Raw genomic sequence first — 17,229 nt, forward strand, 5'->3', positions numbered from 1 at the left:
AAAGAAGATTTTACAATAAGCAAATTTAATTTAAAAAAATCAAAGTGGAGAACTATACACTTTGGCTCAGATGGTAAAGCGTCTGTCTACAATGTGGGAGACCCAGGTTCGATCCCTGGGTCGGGAAGATCCCCTGGAGAAAGAAATGACAATCTATTCCAGTACTATTGCCTGGAAAATCCCGTGGACAGAGAAGCTTGGTAGGCTACAGTCCGTGGGGTCGCAAAGAGTCCGACATGACTGAGAGACTTCACTTCACTTCATACACTTAAATGCTAAATTTTATATTACATATATTTTACAACAATTTTTAAATGCCTCAAAAAAATGCAACCTGAATAATTCCTGATTCAAACAGCTTGGCTGCCTACAATTAAAATTAATCAAAATACTTCCAGAGCTCTACTACCTCTTGGGCTATACAGTCAACCTGGATCTTCACTGCTTTCTGTCTGTGAAGTAGTACCTGGAGCAGTTAGCACAGGAAGTAAACCCAGTGTAGTGGTTAAGGGCACAGAGTCTGGAGTCAGAGACGCTCAGGCTGGGCTTCACCACATGCTACCTGGGAGATGCTGGAGAGATTACTTTGTCCCTCTCAGTCTGCATTTACTCATTTGGGAAGTGAGGACAGAATATTTTCCACACTGGCCCTTTTTAAAAAAAAAAAAAACACACAATATTTATTTATTTACTTTAAAGATATGTGTTATTTATTTTTATTTATTTGGCTGCATCAGGTCTTAATTATGGCATGCAGGACCTTTCGTCGTGACATGCACACTTCTCCAGTTGTGGCATCTGGGCTCTGGGGCATACGCACAGACACAATAGTTACCGCACGTAGGTTCAGTTGCTCTGTGGTATGTGAGAGCTTAGTTCCCCAACCAGGGGTTGAACCCATGTTCCTTGCATTGTAAGGCAGATTCTTAACCACTGGACCACCAGAAGTCCCCAGATTGGATTTTTGAGGATCAACTGACATATTATTTGTAAAGTACTTTACTTAGAACCTGGAAGTTCATGGTTCACGTACTGTTGAAGCCTGGCTTGGAGAATTTTGAGCGCTGCTTTGCTAGCATGTGAGATGAGTATAATTGTGCGGTACTTTGAACATTCTTTGGCATTGCCTTTTTTTGGGATTGGAATGAAAACTGACCTTTTCCAGCCTGTGGCCACTGATGAGTTTTTCAAATTTGCTGGCATATTGAGTGCAGCACTTTCACAGCATCATCTTTTAGGATTTGAAATAGCTCAACTGGAATTCCATCACTTCCACTAGCTTTGCTCGTAGTGATGCTTCCTATTCTTGACTTGACTTCATATTCCAGGATGTCTGGCTCTAGGTGAGTGACCACACCATTGTGGTTATCTGGGTCATGAAGATCTTTTTTGTTTAGTTTTTCTGAGTATTCTTGCCACCTCTTTTTAATATCTTCTACTTTTGTTAGGTCCGTACCATTTCTATCCTTTATTGAGCCCATCTTTGCATGAAGTGTTCCCTTGGTATTTCTAATTTTCTTAAAGAGATCTCTGGTCTTTCCCATTCTACTGTTCTCCTCTATTTCTTTGCACTGATAGCTGAAGAAGGCTTTCTTATCTCTCCTTGCTATTCTTTGGAACTCTGCATTCAAATGGATATATCTTTCCTTTTTTCCTTTGCTTTTAGCTTCTCTTCTTCTCTAAGCTATTTGTAAGGCCTCCTTAGACAACCATTTTGCCTTTTTGCATTTCTTTTCCTGGGAGATGGTCTTGATCACTGCCTTCTGTACAATGTCAAGAACCTCTGTCCATAGTTCTTCAGGCACTCTATCAGATCTAATCTCTTGAACCTATTTGTCACTTCCACCATATAATCATAAGGGGTTTGAATATCCATGAACTTCCAGATGTTCGAGCTGGATTTAGAAAAGGCAGAGGAACCAGAGATCAAATTGCCAACATCCGTTGCATCATAGAAAAAGCAAGAGAGTCCCAGAAAAACATCTACTTCTACTCTATTGACTACACCAAAGCCTCTAACTGTGTGGATCACAACAAACTGTGGACAATTCTTAAAGAGATGGGAATAACGGACCACCTGACCTGCCTCCTGAGAAATCTGTATGCAGGTCAAGAAGCAACAGTTAGAACTGGACATGGAATAACAGACAAGTTGGCTTAAAGCTTAATGTTCAGAAAACTAAGATCATGGCATCTGGCCTCATCATGGCAAATAGATGGTGAAACAGTGGAAACAGTGACAGACTATTTTTGGGGCCTCCAAAATCACTACAGATGGTGACTGCAGCCATGAAATTAAAAGACGCTTGCTACTTGTAAGAAAAGCTATGACCAAGCTAGACAGCATATTAAGAAGCACAGACATTATTTTGTCAACAAAGGTCCATCTAGTCAAAGCTATGGTTTTTTCAGTAGCTGTGTATGGATGCGAAAGTTGGACTATAAAGAAAGCTGAGCCCTGAAGAACTGATGCTTCTGAACTGTGGTGTTGGAGAAGACTCCTGAGAGTCCCTTGGACTGCAAGGAGATCCAAGCAGTCCATCCTAAAGAAAATCAGTCTTGAATATTCACTTGAATAGGACCAATGCTAAAGCTGAAACTCCAATAGTTAGGCCACCTGATGCAAAGAACTGACTCATTGGAGAAGACCCTGATCTGGGAAAGGTTGAAGGTGGGAGGAGAAGGGGACGACAGAGGATGAGACAGTTGGATGGCATCACTGACTCGATGGACATCAGTTTGAGTAAGCTCCAGGAGCTGGTGATAGACAGGGAAGTCTGGTGTGCTGCAGTCCATGGGGTCACAAATAGTCAGACACGACTGAGCGACTCAACTGAACTGAACTAACTTACCTAGAACCTAGGACACAGCTTGGACTCAATGATTGGCAGCTATTACTAATTTATATCTGGTTTCAGTAGCAAAAACCCTTTGACTACTTCCTATGTTTTTAGGCTAATTGATACTATGAATCAGTTGGAAATACAAATTGAGGTACACCAGTTAAAAATTTTATATATTTAGTATACAGACCTTTAACAACAACAGCCAGACAGTACTGAGAAATGTTGAATATGGTCCCTCTTCTCCTCAGAGCCTGACTGTCCATCAGGGTTACTGCTATGCCTACACGTGTTGCTGAACAGTATGAAGCAGGTCCAAGGACTCCGTCACGGTGGCAGACAGCAGTGTGCTTGCCACTATGCTGTGCACCTGAGCCAACCCAACTAAACCTGCCAGAACCACCAACTGTGGAAATGAGAACATGATGACCCCACATCCCACTGAAATGGATGACATGCAGGATCCAAGACTCGAGTAGAGCAGGGTTTCCTGAGGATGTGTCTAAGACTGTTTCTAAGTCTGAAAGTTTTCACTGATTCACTCCTTTGGCAAGTATTTATTGAACATCTACTATGTATAAGGCCCTGGCATCATAGCAAAGCAAGAGAGACAAAAAATCCCTACCGTCAAAATGGAAAGGATGATATATTTTAGAATAGCAATGATATCTAATTACTTGCAATAATGTGAAAATGGCTAGGCAGTAGATAAATGAAAAAGACAGACCATCTTCAAATCTCAAAGAACATATTTCAATGACCTCTTGCTTTGTACCATAAGCTAGAGCTACACATCCAAGGCAAACATTTGCTTTACACTCTAAGTGTTCTTGCCCACTGTCTAGTGAAAACAAGCTTGTAAGTAGTATCGATACATTACTCCCCCAAAATAAAAAACTGTGTTTAAAAGATGCCTCTAATCAAAATTACCTATGAACTATTCTAAATCATCCCTGTTAAGATGTTCTTATTTACCCTTAAAAATCCTTTCTGGGGGAAAATAAACAACAAACAAACTTCTTCACACAAGGTAAGTCCCTTCCCTTGGATTCTAATCTAAGCAAAATAGAGAGTAGTTGACAACCGCCCTTCTTAAAATAATGACTTTTAAAACCTTAAAGTATTATAGGATGGAGAACATATATATATGTAATGCTTAGTTGTATATAGTTCCCAGGCAGGAGAGCTTTAAAAAGGAATTCCCAAAAGGAATTCCCAACCTCTGTGGGGGGTATTACTGGCACTCAAATAATGGAGGGTAAGTGGCAGTGAAGGAGGCGGGGGGAGCAGCATGGCAACAGAGGGACCTGTGGGTTCAGATCACAACTGCCTGCAGCAAAGGGACAGCCATCACCCCTACAGCTCCAGCACCTCCAGACACTCTCAGCACCAAGTCTTTTACACAACAAGCTAGGTATGACGGCAGCTGGCACCCCAGAGTCTACCAGGTTGGTCTACCTGATCTCGACTGTGCAGTCTTCTCTCCGAGCATACGGGATTTCATCATAATTTAAAGCTCTAAGTTATACGTGCTGCTGCTGCTGCTGCTGCTGCTAAGTCGCTTCAGTCGTGTCCGACTCTGTGCAACCCCATAGATGGCAGCCCACCAGGCTCCCCCGTCCCTGGGATTCTCCAGGCAAGAACACTGGAGTGGGTTGCCATTTCCTTCTCCAAAGTTATACGTGACTTAGGCCTAAAAGCCAGAAATAAAGCCCTGCTCTGGGTCTGGCGTTCTAGGTTTGGTTCAGTAGAGCTCAGTTTCTACACTGCCTTATTCACCATTGTACTCGCAGCACCACAAAGAATCCACCATGAGCCAACAATAGAATGGGTTGTGTAGATGAAGCATCTTAGGATGGAAAACAGCCAAGTGACGAAGTTATGATAACAAGGATAAGGCAAGTATGTAGCAAGGAAGGACTTGGTAGTCAAAGATTCACCAGATGCTAAGCCTCAGATAGTCACACATCTTTCGGCTAGTTCCTGGCCCGCTGGCAGAAGACTGGTGCAGGAGACTCCAGAAAGAGGAGCCAATAGGAGCAGATATTGTAGATCTGGTGAGAGACAAAGCATGGTGGTGGCAGGGCTGAATGGGGGAGAAGGTGCAAGAAATGAATACTTGGTCACAGAGCTTGGGGTTTGTTCAGATTTGGTAAAGGCATTAATAAAAGGACAAAGCACAAAAATATATGATCACTCAGAATGTGTGGAGTTCTAACCCATCTCCAAATACATGAGTAATATTATGAAGACCAATGGTTGAGGACACAGCTACTAAACGCAGTATAAAAACACCCTTTAAATGCCTTGTTTTCACATCAGAAAATCTATTTTCTTCAATGTATGAGACTCCAGCTTGAATCCTACAAACCTGACGAATGAATATACATGTTTTACTTCCACAAAACCCTAAAACACACTCACCATGGCTCCTCTATAGTAGGCTGTCGTGATGGTTCGAAATCTTTCCTGACCCGCTGTGTCCCTAAGATTTGAAACAAAGGAAAGGGTAGTTAGAAAAATCATCAACAACATCGCTGACGAGAGACTCTGAGCTGCAGGAAGATGTAATTGCGGTCTGCTTACAAGTGCAGTGGTTTCAGGGAAAAGGGGGCAAGACACAAAGAGAGCCTGTTGTGCGTCTGTGAACTGGGGGCGGCCGTGGCCACGGGCGCCTGTCAGGAGCTCACAATGACTTGGGTGAAAAACTTGGACTCTGATAACAAAAGCAGCGACAAGAAAACGCACAGCCCGAACAGGCACACTGTGATCGTCAACCAGAAGAGAAAGAGAATAGAGAATAGTTGTAAATTCTTGGACTCCTAGAGGCAGTTCAATTCCTTTCTATAAATGCCTAATCATTAGGGCATTTTGCTCTTTTGATGGAAAGTCTGATTTCTATACAAAGCAAGCAGTCAGGCTGGACTTACTACTGTGCAAATTCTGCTCAGTAGAGCATGCTAAAATGGATCTCCTCAAGAACTTTTTCAGCTCTAGAGCCCGTGATTAAATGAGACCCTGGAGTTCAACATGCAATTGTTGACCAAGAATTCAAAATATGAACAACACCTCCAAGTTATATAAACTTGCATTTATTCTTACTTTTTTGGCTAATGACATAACATTAAAATACATTCTGAAAAATGTTGGCATTTCAAATTACATTTACCAAAGCAATTCTTATAAAGGAAGTCAAATTTCCTTGGTATCTGGGAAAAATCAATATTCCTAAATTTTCCACTTCCTGCCAGAACTAATTTCACTCCCTGTGTTACTAAGACAAAACTAAATTGTTTAATTTGATTGCTTCTAAAAAGGATGCATTTGTGGAAATACACTGAAACTCTAATATGAGCATACCAAATTTAAGTGAGATGAAGGCCCAAGGAAAATATGGTAATTTAAAATGTTAATAAATACCTTACCATTTATGTATACCTTACAAAATACTTTCAGATGGTGTGCAAATGATGCCCACCACAGCCCAATGCGGTAGTTTTGCCATCATCCATGTTCTCCAGAAGAGGAGACAGGCTCAGGTGGGCTGTGGGCCCAGCTCTGCCACTAAACAGCTCATCTGAGTGCTGAGTCGATTCAGTCGTGTCCAGCACTTTGTGACCCCATGGACTATAGCCCGCCAGGCTCCTCTGTCCATGGGATTCTCTAGGCAAGAATAGTGGAGTGGATTGCCATGCCCCCCTCCAGGGGATCTTCCCAACTCAGGGATCAAACCTGTGTCTCTTAGGTCTCCTGCACTGGCAGGTGGGTTCTTTACCACTAGTGCCACCCGGGAAGCCCAAACAGCTCATACACTTGAGTGAGAATCAAGTATCCAAGGCCTTGGCTGTTTGGTGCAGGGCCGGGTCTCACACCACCATTATCTTATCTTGCTATCTTCTCCTTGATCAGGATTAGGTACCACAGGCACTTATTTGGTACCCAGTAAACAAATGGAGAAAACAGAAGCAAAGCACCTTTGAGCAGACTAAGTATATTTTGATTCTAATATGCTACCTGATTTAGAACCAGCTTTGCAGTGAGGATGGAGAAGAAACCCTACCATCCTGAATGCAGGTCATGAAGACTGAATGTAGACTATTTTGCTGCCAAGAGTGCTGATAAATAGTGCCATGGAGCTCTAATTAGCTGATCACCCACAGGCTCCTAGAAATGTTCCTTATTGTTCTGATCAAGACTATACAGCAGTGGTTCCCAGCCTTTTTGGCACCAGGGACCAGTTTCATGGAAGACAGTTTTTCCATGGACTGGTTCAGGGAGAACAGTTTCAGGATGACTCGAGCACACTGTATTTCTTGTGCACTTTATTTCTATTATTATTGCATCGTGATACATAACAAAATAATTAGACGACCTGCCATAATGTTGAATCAGACCATCAGGCATTAGAGTCTCATTAGGAGTGCCACAACCTAGATCCTTGCATGTGCAGTTCACAAGGTTTGTGCCTCACATAAGTTTGCATTCCTATGAGAATCTAATGCTGCCACTGATCTGACAGAAGGCAGAGCTCAGGCAGTAATGTGAGCGATGGGGAGTGGCTGTGAATACAGATGAAGCTTCACTCTCTTGCCCGACCCTCGCCACCTGCTGTGTGGCCTGGTTCCTAACTAGGCATGGTAGTGGTCCCTGGCCTGGGGGTTGGGGAACCCTGCTGTACTGCACAGAGTCAGACATTCTCTTTGCTTTTCCCTTAAAATAATTTTTTTAACCTTTAAAATATTTGACTTCTTATTAAATAGCAACAGATGAAAAGAGCAGCATGTGGTAACCTTCAAAATGTCTTGCAATGAAATATACTGGGAACCTCTATCTGGGGTTAATACATGAAGCTGACGCAAGGTTCTGGGGTACTGGGGTAGTTGTCCCAGTTCTATCACTAACCCAGACACACGCCCTCAGATGGACTTAACCACTCTATGTCCCAGTTTCCTGTAAAAGAAAAGTGGTGGATTTCAATATAATGTTCTAGTTCTATCCTGGTTCTGAAATTCAAAGAAGAAAAACAGCCCAAGGAAAAAGCTGGCGTATACGTATTACTTGACTATTTTGGCCTGCTTCCTTCTGAGTCTATGATGTTCTCAACGTCTAAGCTTTGTTTCCTGCTGTCGTCGTCACACATCAGGTCAGTAAACACCATCAAAACCCTTCCTTAAGGCTGCAAACCTATGTGGCTCCATGGAAGGCCTCACACTGAAAGAACTTAGATCGGCTTATAGGAGGTTCAAAAAAAAATCAAAGAGTGTGAGTTCAACCCAGAAATATTCAACCAGGCAATCTGGAGGAACCATATTTATTCACTGTAGTTTGACAGATTTTTCAGGAATTAAACCAGTTGGAGTTGATTGATCATAAGGAGACCTTTGCCTCACATATTACATGAGAGATCAGAGGCCTGCGTTTTTCCTCCCTTATTCTCCAGTGCAGGGTTCCCCATTTTAAACTGAAGGAGAAGAAATAGGCAAATAAATGAGGAAATATCAGAGCTGGAAGGGAACTCAGATGTCATCAGTCTGACAAACCAATTTACAAATGAGGACAAGAAGGCCCTGAGAAGAGAAGCAAAGAGCTCCAAGTTCTTAGTATATAGGCTGACTCCAGATTGGCACTTTGTTTGGGGTTCTTACCACTTGACTCCTTTGCCCCATCTAATTTCACAGCTATAACAATCGCAGGGAAAAAGTAACTGACATACTCTAGAATTTAGTTTCCTCCCCTCTAAAATTAGCATTTTGGAAGAATGAGTTCTCAGATCTCTCCTGGCAGTGAGCGTTAGACATTTTTGAATACTTACCCATTCCCCCTTGGTTCTGATAAAGAAAAGATGTTTTAGCTACCCAAGGATACCTCTAATTTACCACAATTCACCTTCTCATTCCTGCTTTAGTACCTGACTAAAGTAGAAATGCTATATATATATATATATATATATATTTTTTTTTTACTTACCATATCTGAAGCTTAATTTTCTTTCCATCTAGTTCTATCGTTCTGATTTTAAAATCAATGCCTGCCAGAAAAAGAAAGAAAGACATGCTCAATGTCTTCAAATATAATTCAAGTCTTATTGGGAAAAGGACAAAGATTTCTATTGAAAAAAAGCTCTCCAACGCACTGGAAAATGTGAACACAGAGAGGGTGTGAACGGTATGTGTCCCCTGAATACAGGCTAAAGAAAGGAATGCTAATTACTCTGCAAAGAATTCCCACACATGTTAAATGCAAAGTATTATATGCCTCTTTATTTTGACACAAATGGATCACATCCCTCAAAGTTACGTAATTTAAGATAGATTGAGACCATGCCATATTTTCTACTTCCTGAAATGCAATAAACAAAGCTTCCTACCCACCCCTCATGCCCCTTCTCAAAGGAGGCCATGAGACCTCTTTCTGTTTTCTTCCACCTCCTTCCATTTATTTCTTTAGAATCTGCAACTGGCTAAAGAAGAATGAACAAAACAAAAACCATCTATCTGAAGGCAGAAATAGGAAAGTCTGTAGATTTATTTTATACAGTTAGCAAGTATTTTACATACACGTTAATAAATGTAAATAGCGAAAGGGGCTTTTAGACCTGGCCGCACTTTAGAATTACCTGAAGAACTTAATAAAAATAATGGTTAGACCTGCTCTTTTCCCCAAATTTTGAGATTCTGACTTAACTGTTCAAGGGTGGGATCTGCACACTAGTAGTTTTATTTTTTATTTTATTTTTAATTTTTTAACTGAAGGACAATTGCTTTACAGAATTTTGTGGTTTTCTGTCATACATCAACAAGAATCAGCCACAGGTACACCCATGTTTATTTTTATTTTAATATTTATTTATTTTGGCTGTGCTGGATCTTAGTTGTGGTATGCAACATGGGATCTAGTTCCCTGACCAGGAATCGAACCTGGACCCCCTGCATTGGGAGAGCAGTCTTATCCACTGGACCACTAGGGAAGTCCCCACACTGGTAATTTTAAATGTTCCCCAGGTGATTCTGACCTGGAAGCCAAGGTTAATAAGGTATCAACAGGCCTGACAGGTAGCATTGTGACAGTCATTTGCCATTCCAACATTCAAACACTTAACTCTTTCCTCACCTATTTATCCCCCCACTGAAAGTGAAAGTTGCTCAGTTGTGTCCGACTCTTTGTGACCCCATGGACTATACAGTCCATGGAATCCCCCAGGCCAGAATACCAGAGTGGGTAGCCTTTCCCTTCTCCAGGGGATCTTCCCAACCCAGTGATCAAACCCAGGTCTCCCACATTGCAGGTGGATTCTTTACCAGCTGAGTCACAAGGGAAGCCCAAGAATACTGGAGTGGGTAGCCTATCCCTTCCTTCTCCAGCAGATTTCCCTAGGGATTGAACTGGGGTCTCCTGTACTGCAGGCAGATTCTTTACCAACCGAACTATCAGGGAATCCCTATCCCCTCACTACAGTAGCTCAAAATCTACTCAGCAATTTCAAATACAAAGAACCACAAAGTCCCTGACAAATATCAGCATCCCCTATGATTTATCAAGAACAGGCTGCTGCTCTTTCTGAAGGGACCAATGAGTGAACACAACTCAGTTGCAATTTACTAAATCCTCATCATCTGGCCACTCAGCTTTTGTTTCAGATGTTTCTACTCCTTCACATTCTCTATGCTGTGCTGTGCTGTGCTTAGTTGCTCAGTCCCCTCTGACCTTCAACCCCATGGACTGCAGCCCGCCAGGCTCCTCGGTCCATGGGTATTCTCCAGGCAAGAATACTGGAGTGGGTTGCCATGTCTTCCTCCAGGGGATCTTCCCAACCCAGGGATCAAACCCAGGTCTCCCACATTGCAGGAGGTTTCTTTACCGACTGAGCCACCAGGGAAGCCCATGAGTACTGGAGTGGGTAGCCCATCCCTTCTCCAGGGGATCTTCCCAACCCAGGAATCAAACCGAGGTCTCCTGCATTACAGGCAGATTCTTTCCCAGGTGAGCTACCAGGGAAGCCCTTATATTCTCTATAGAACCCCTTAAAGAGGTTTCCAAGACATTTCAAGAAAATATGTCAACTATGCATTCTCTGAAAGCAAGGGTCCCCAACCTCCAGGCCATAGACCAGTACCTACTGTCAGATCAGTGGCAGCATTAGATTACAGTGCACAATAAATGTAAATGCATGTGAATCATCCAGAAACTATCTCCCCCACCCCTGGTCTGTAGAAAAATTCTCCCACAGAATTGGTCCTTATACCGAAAAGGTTGGGGACTGCTGCTCTAAAGTGACTTAAACATCAAATGCAGCTATTTAGAGGTAGAAAAGTCTTCAAGGGCTACATTACTACATTATTTCTGCATACTAGCACTGAGAACACCCAAAAAGGCTGCTTGCCAGCTCTAGCTTCACATAAGGCAAAGGCATAAACCAAGTGGATTTGCCCATTCTTCTCTATGTGGCCACTTTCCCCCAGGGAACCTTTCTAGGTATGCTTGTGAATCTTGAAATAGGTGGCAATCACACCCAAGTTAATCTAGCAGAACAGCTTCTCATTCTGTCCCCTCACTAATAACCAGGTTATATTAACAAATACACTCTCATACCCAACATCCCCAGGTTATCTGACCCACATTCCCTCCTCTAAGTTACCTCGGTACTGCAGGGTCTGCAGTCACTCAAGTAAAACTGAGCAACACAGCACGTTCTTGTTAGCATCACACAGAATTCACTGTGATTATCATTCATTTAAGACTTAACACACACTGATTTTTGTGATTTATCTTTTTATATCTCTCCAAATCCAGTGTAACAAAGACCCTCTAGGGATTCTCTCTAGCCTGCATCTCTTTTTGGCCCTAGCATCAAGAACAATGCCCAGCACCTGGTAGGCAATCAATAAATGTTTCTTGATACTAACATTTTTTTTTAATTCATAATTTTTCAAATTTATAGAAACAAAAAATAGAATGGTGGTTATAAAAGGCTGAAGGGAGCAGGGGGGAAAAAGGAGAGTTGTTTCATTGGCATTAAGTTTCAGATTTGCAAGATGAAAAAGATCTGTTTCACAACAATGTAAATAGACAATACTGCTGAACTGCTCACTGAAAAAAGGGTTAAGATGGTTAACTTATACTTTATGTGTTGTTTTTTCTGATCACAGTAAAAAAAAAAAAAAAAGAAGAAAAATTCTTGACTTTCAAAATACCTACTGTAACTCCGGAAAACAACCTACTTAACTGGAAGACTAAAGTCATTCAACATTCCATCTTAAATAGTTTGTTCACATTTTAAAAGGACGATGTCTATCAAAATGCCTACCAAGTGAATACTTTCCTTTATTCTATTTTATTAAGATGTAACTCCTTTGCTTTCAAGGCTGTTGTTACCTGTAGTTGGAAGTCATGGGCAACTTTTTTGCCTTCATTTAACAAAACCATTCTGAGGCTCCCTTAAATCTCAGTTACTCTCCATTTATGTGAAACATTGAGAAAGCGTTCTACTGACCTAGGCTTTTGTTTCCTGTATTTGTTAGAAGGATTACCTTTCTGTTATTTGAGGAGGTTCTACTATTGTCTGTGATACTTAACCAACTGTTTACTTTTCACAAGTTTTCATGTTATAAGAGTTGTGAACTGGTATTTAGCTTTGGCTGATGCTGCTGTCAGGAGCCAGTTGACAGACAAACAGTGCAGAGTAGTGGTCCCCAGTCTTTTTGGCACCAGGGATCAGTTTCATGGAAGACAGTTTTTCCACAGAATGGGGGTAGGCGGGTGGGGGATGGTTTCGAGATGATTCAAGTGCATTACATTTATCATGCTCTTTATTCCTCAGATCAGGCATTACATCTTGGAGGTTGGGGGCCTCTGTTTTAGAGCACAATCAAATTATCATAATTTGAACTTCATAGAAATGGGAAATATCGGTGTGTATTACAATTGAAAAGTACTGGCCCTGAAGTCAAAAGGCCTAGATTGTAGGTTGGGTTCTGTCATCAACAACTTTTAGGAGGTTGCTTACCTGCTCTGAACCTCTAGGTTCCCATCCATTAAAAACGGCAGAGAGGATCTCATTAGAGAAACTAGATAATGTATTTGATAATGCTGTAGGAACTCTGAAATTTCACACAGATGTAAGATATTCCACACTCAGATGCTATTATCTGGCAGCTCTTGTCACCTCCTTCATGGATTATGGTAATAGTTTCCCAGGGCACCATGACAACATCTCTCCCTGGTCTAATTCCCCTGCATGCCACTGAGAGAAAAGCTTTCAACAAGCCCTGTGGAAATGTCACCTCCCCATTCAAGAAGCCATGGACCCAACTTCCTGGGCCTGGCAATCCAGCCTTTCCCACCGGAAGCACCGCCACCCTCGCAGCCTCTCTCCAACTTCAACCTCTGTTCCTCTCACTGGGCCCTGCACCTCCTCCCCTCGGCAGGTGCATGGCCACCGCACTCGGCAGCCTTCTCTGAAGATGCCACTCTACCCGGTGGTCCTGTCCCTCCTTCCCTCCTCCGGTCTCCACTCAGCCCATGTTCATCCCTACCTCCAGGCCTGGCCTTTACACAGCAGCTCAGTACTGTGTTACTGGGTTTAATAAACTACTTGGAATTGTTCTCACATCAAGTAAGGGCTCCACCCTCTCTTTGCCAACCAGGATGCACACAGAAACATGTAGACCACAGATGCTAAGTGAAAAGTTAAACACCTCTACATAATTAGGTAGGACTTCCCAAGGGGCATTAGTGGTAAAGAATCTGCCTGTCAATGCAGGAGACATTAAGAGACACAGGTTCGATCCCTGGATCAGGAAGATCCCCTGGAGGAGGGCATGGAAACCCACTCTGGTACTCCTGCCTGGAGAATCCCATGGACAGAGGAGCCTGGTGGGCTACAGTCCATAGGGTCACAAAGAGTCAGACGTGACTGAAGCGACGTAGCACACATACACACATAATTAAGTAAAGGTTCTAAGTGTGGAGAGAGCTAAGAAAATCTCAGAAGTTTAAAGTTTTGTTAGCACACTCTAGTGACAATAATATGGATGCTGAGAAATTATGACACTAAGAAAATGAAGATCTCTACATTACCATTAGCTTTGACAGTATCAGTAGAATATATAGTGTATTAACAGTTGCTTTAAAGGAAAGGCAACTTCCTGAGGCTACTCCAGGATTAAAAGAATAGCCAGTCATAAGAATAATAATATAATTATATCAATGAGGATGCTTTCTGTTGCAAATAACAGAAACCCCAAGTCAAACTAGCTTCAGGTAAATTGTTGACTCATATGATAAACCCAGTGGCGAGTGGGGGTTCAGAGACGGCTCAGTCCAGTAGTTCCGGTTCATTTCTCTGCACCTCCTCTGGCTCTGTCCTCTTGGGAGAAGCAATTTCATCCTTTGACCGACAGCAGTTCCTGACTACAACAGCAAAACTGGAAAGAAAAGAGGTGATCTTCCTGTGCCTCTCTCTTAAAAGTGAGAAATGTTTCCCCACAGCCTCCAGCAACCTTTCTTTCATGGCTCATTTCTGGATTTATAACCATGGGGATGGCCTGTTCTGGGGGCCTGAGCTTCAAGGCTAAGCTCCTGAACTAATTACTGCCATGGGCAGTTACCAAGATTGGATTAATCTAAGCCCAGCCCTAAATTTAGATGAATCCAGGCCCATCCCTGGAGCTGGGTCACTGCCCCTGATCTCCAGGGCTGCTAAAAATAGGAGAGAAGGGAAAGCTGTTGAATCAGTCCTAGTATCTATTAGAATAATGCAAGTTTATTTAATAAAATTTAATATTCATAGCTACATGAAACAGATAAATCTTAACAGCTATCACTACTACCCTGGTGCGAATGCTATTAAATTTCATGATAACTATAGTACTCCTCTGAAGATAATTTCTCCTACTGTTCAGCGACGAATAAGAAAGAAAACATGAAGGAAAATAAGGACAACGAGCAGCCCAAGTAGCTGCCACAACCTCTCTGGGCTAAACCATGATCTTCACTGCTAGGAGAGTCCCCGAGTCCACAGCTCCAAAGACCTGGCTTATGCTCTGGCCCCAGAGGAGTACAGACTGCAGAGGAGGAAGTGGTCATTACTGCCAGCAGCAAGAACCAAAACTCATCTTGGCAGTAAGAGAGCAACTTTTTTTTTTTCCCTTTAAAGGAACTACACAATCTCAAAAAACATGGCTTCTGGAGAGATTACATTTAGGGTCAAAAAGCCCTCTGTATTTCAATAGCCTTTTAGAAAGCATCATTTTTTGGCAGCATATAATAAATCATGTTCAAAATGACAGTCCTGAGTCATCCCACCTCATGAGCAATCCATGAGCCACCAGCCTGCACGCAGCCTACCCGGCCGGCAGCACAACCAACATCAATGCTCAAGAGAAGACTCCATCCTTGCTTGAACATGCCCTGACATTAATTTTTTGATGACTTTAAAGAATTGCCAGTTTTCTCATTAATATTCATCTAGTCAATAAAACAGGAAATCTAAATTGTAAGAAACACTGTAAGAAAACTTTAGAAGGGACTCAAAAGCATTTTTTATTTTGAATTTAAATACATGCATACACACTCACACTAATAGGTTTTCATTTCTTCTGAACTGATTCTCATGATAAATAGTTGCTCATCGCTGATACATATGATGCAACACAAGCAGGCCTGGAGAGAAGAAGGAAAGGAATCAGAGAATTCTAAGCCTGGGAAGTAGCTTGTGGTGGTTTAGTCCAGTCCTCACTCTGTGCCGAGGAAACCTGCAGCCCACGAGATGCAGCAACTCATTGGCAGTTCACAAGAGCCAATTCAGAACGGGGTTAAAATCAAATTCTGACATTTAAAGATCAGGACTTAAACAAATAAATAAAGATCAGGACTTCGTAAACAGGTGTGTACAAGAATTTCATGTCTCCCTGAAGAGGCCTCCTCTCTAAGGATCATAGCAAAGTACTAGCAACAATGGAAATGCCCTAGTATACAAGGCCAAGAACACCCTGGAACACAAGGAAATACTAGGGAACAGTGAACAAGAGCCACATGAGTGAAGCTCAAAACAAAGTCAAGTGAACAGAGCAACCACAAACACGCACACACAATCCAACCACTTCTGTAAAATTTCAGTAATATCCAAAACAACAGAAGGTACCAGTTATATCAATACATCTATCCATGTGTAATTAAAGTATTTTAAAAATGCATAAGAAGGATTATCGACAGAATCCGGATAGCTGTTTGCTCTCTCTGGAGAGAAGCAGAAGACTAGGGAGGGGTTCCCGGGGACTTCAGCTCTACTTCAGTTCAAAATTTCTAAACGTAAGTGGTACATGGATGGGGAGCTGTTTTATATTAGGTATACTTTTGTATGCCTAAAATTGTTCATATTTTTTATAAGAAACGATTAGTTACTGGGGTAATGACATAGGGAGGCATATATTCATTCATGGAAGGAGAAAAATCAAACCAAATTTTATAGATGAAAGGCACCTGAGAAGATTTAATCCCGGGAAAGGCTGACACCACCCCTTCCCCAATGTGTTCTATACAAAGAGGGACTTGGTGCTCAGTTCAACAGACTAAGCCTTTCAGTTCAGTCACTCAGTCGTGTCCGACTCTCTGCAACCCCATGGACTGCAGCACACCAGGCTTCCCTGTCCATCACCAACTCCCAGAGCTTGCACAAACTCATGTGCATTGAGTCGGCCATGCCATCCAACCATCTCATCCTCTGTTGTCCCCTTCTCCTCCTGTCGTCAATCTTTCCCAGCATCAGGATCTTTTCTAAGGAGTCAGTTCTTCGCATCAGATGACTAAGCCCTTGGTGACCAGTTATGGAGTGACAGCAAGACTGGATCAAGTTCAGAAAGTGAGGAGGGAGGGACTTCCCTAGTGGTCCCTGGTTAAGAACCTTCCAATGCAGGTGACCCAGGTTAAATTCCTGGTCAGGGAACTAAGATACCACAAGCCTCGGAGCAACTAAGCCCCAGAGCCACAACTAGAGAAGCCCTCGCAGTGCAACAAAGAGCCCATGTGTCACAGCAAAGACCCAGTGCAGCCCCAAAAATAAGGTGTGCTGCCCACTCAGACTTCAAATAGGGGGTTCAAGAACATTTCCTCCCCTGCCTGGAGGAGAAGGAGCTTCCATTTGGGCCAAGGACAAGGGAGGAATATACAAGTGGTCACTGTTGGGAGTGCACTGTGGGAGAGAACAAAGGAGCCCTGATTTTCCATCTCTAATGGGACAGGGAAGAGGCTTTGCCTGGGAGAGGGGAGGTGAGTTGGGGGCGGGGGCGGGAGGGTCTGCCCAGCACCTCTAAGGAGAAGGTGGAGTGTACCTAAGATGTTTTCATTGTTCAGGGTGACCCACAGGGGCAAAAGCTGGCAGAAGCCACAG

The 17,229-nt window shown here is 42.6% G+C and overlaps 1 protein-coding gene across 1 annotated transcript in view; it reads right to left on the reverse strand.

Moving 5' to 3' along the window:
• RAB8B (RAB8B, member RAS oncogene family) overlaps positions 1-17,229 on the reverse strand; it is a 70,170-nt gene that overhangs the window by 15,479 nt on the left and 37,462 nt on the right. The window contains exons 2-3 of the mRNA XM_061431100.1: positions 8,811-8,871; positions 5,268-5,328 (exon numbers count right to left, since the gene is read on the reverse strand). Of these exons, the coding sequence (XP_061287084.1) occupies positions 5,268-5,328; positions 8,811-8,871 (122 nt within the window). The remainder of the gene's footprint in view (positions 1-5,267; positions 5,329-8,810; positions 8,872-17,229) is intronic.

This window comes from Bos javanicus, chromosome 10 (genome assembly GCF_032452875.1).
Source record: "Bos javanicus breed banteng chromosome 10, ARS-OSU_banteng_1.0, whole genome shotgun sequence".
Taxonomy (NCBI): Eukaryota; Metazoa; Chordata; class Mammalia; order Artiodactyla; family Bovidae; genus Bos; species Bos javanicus.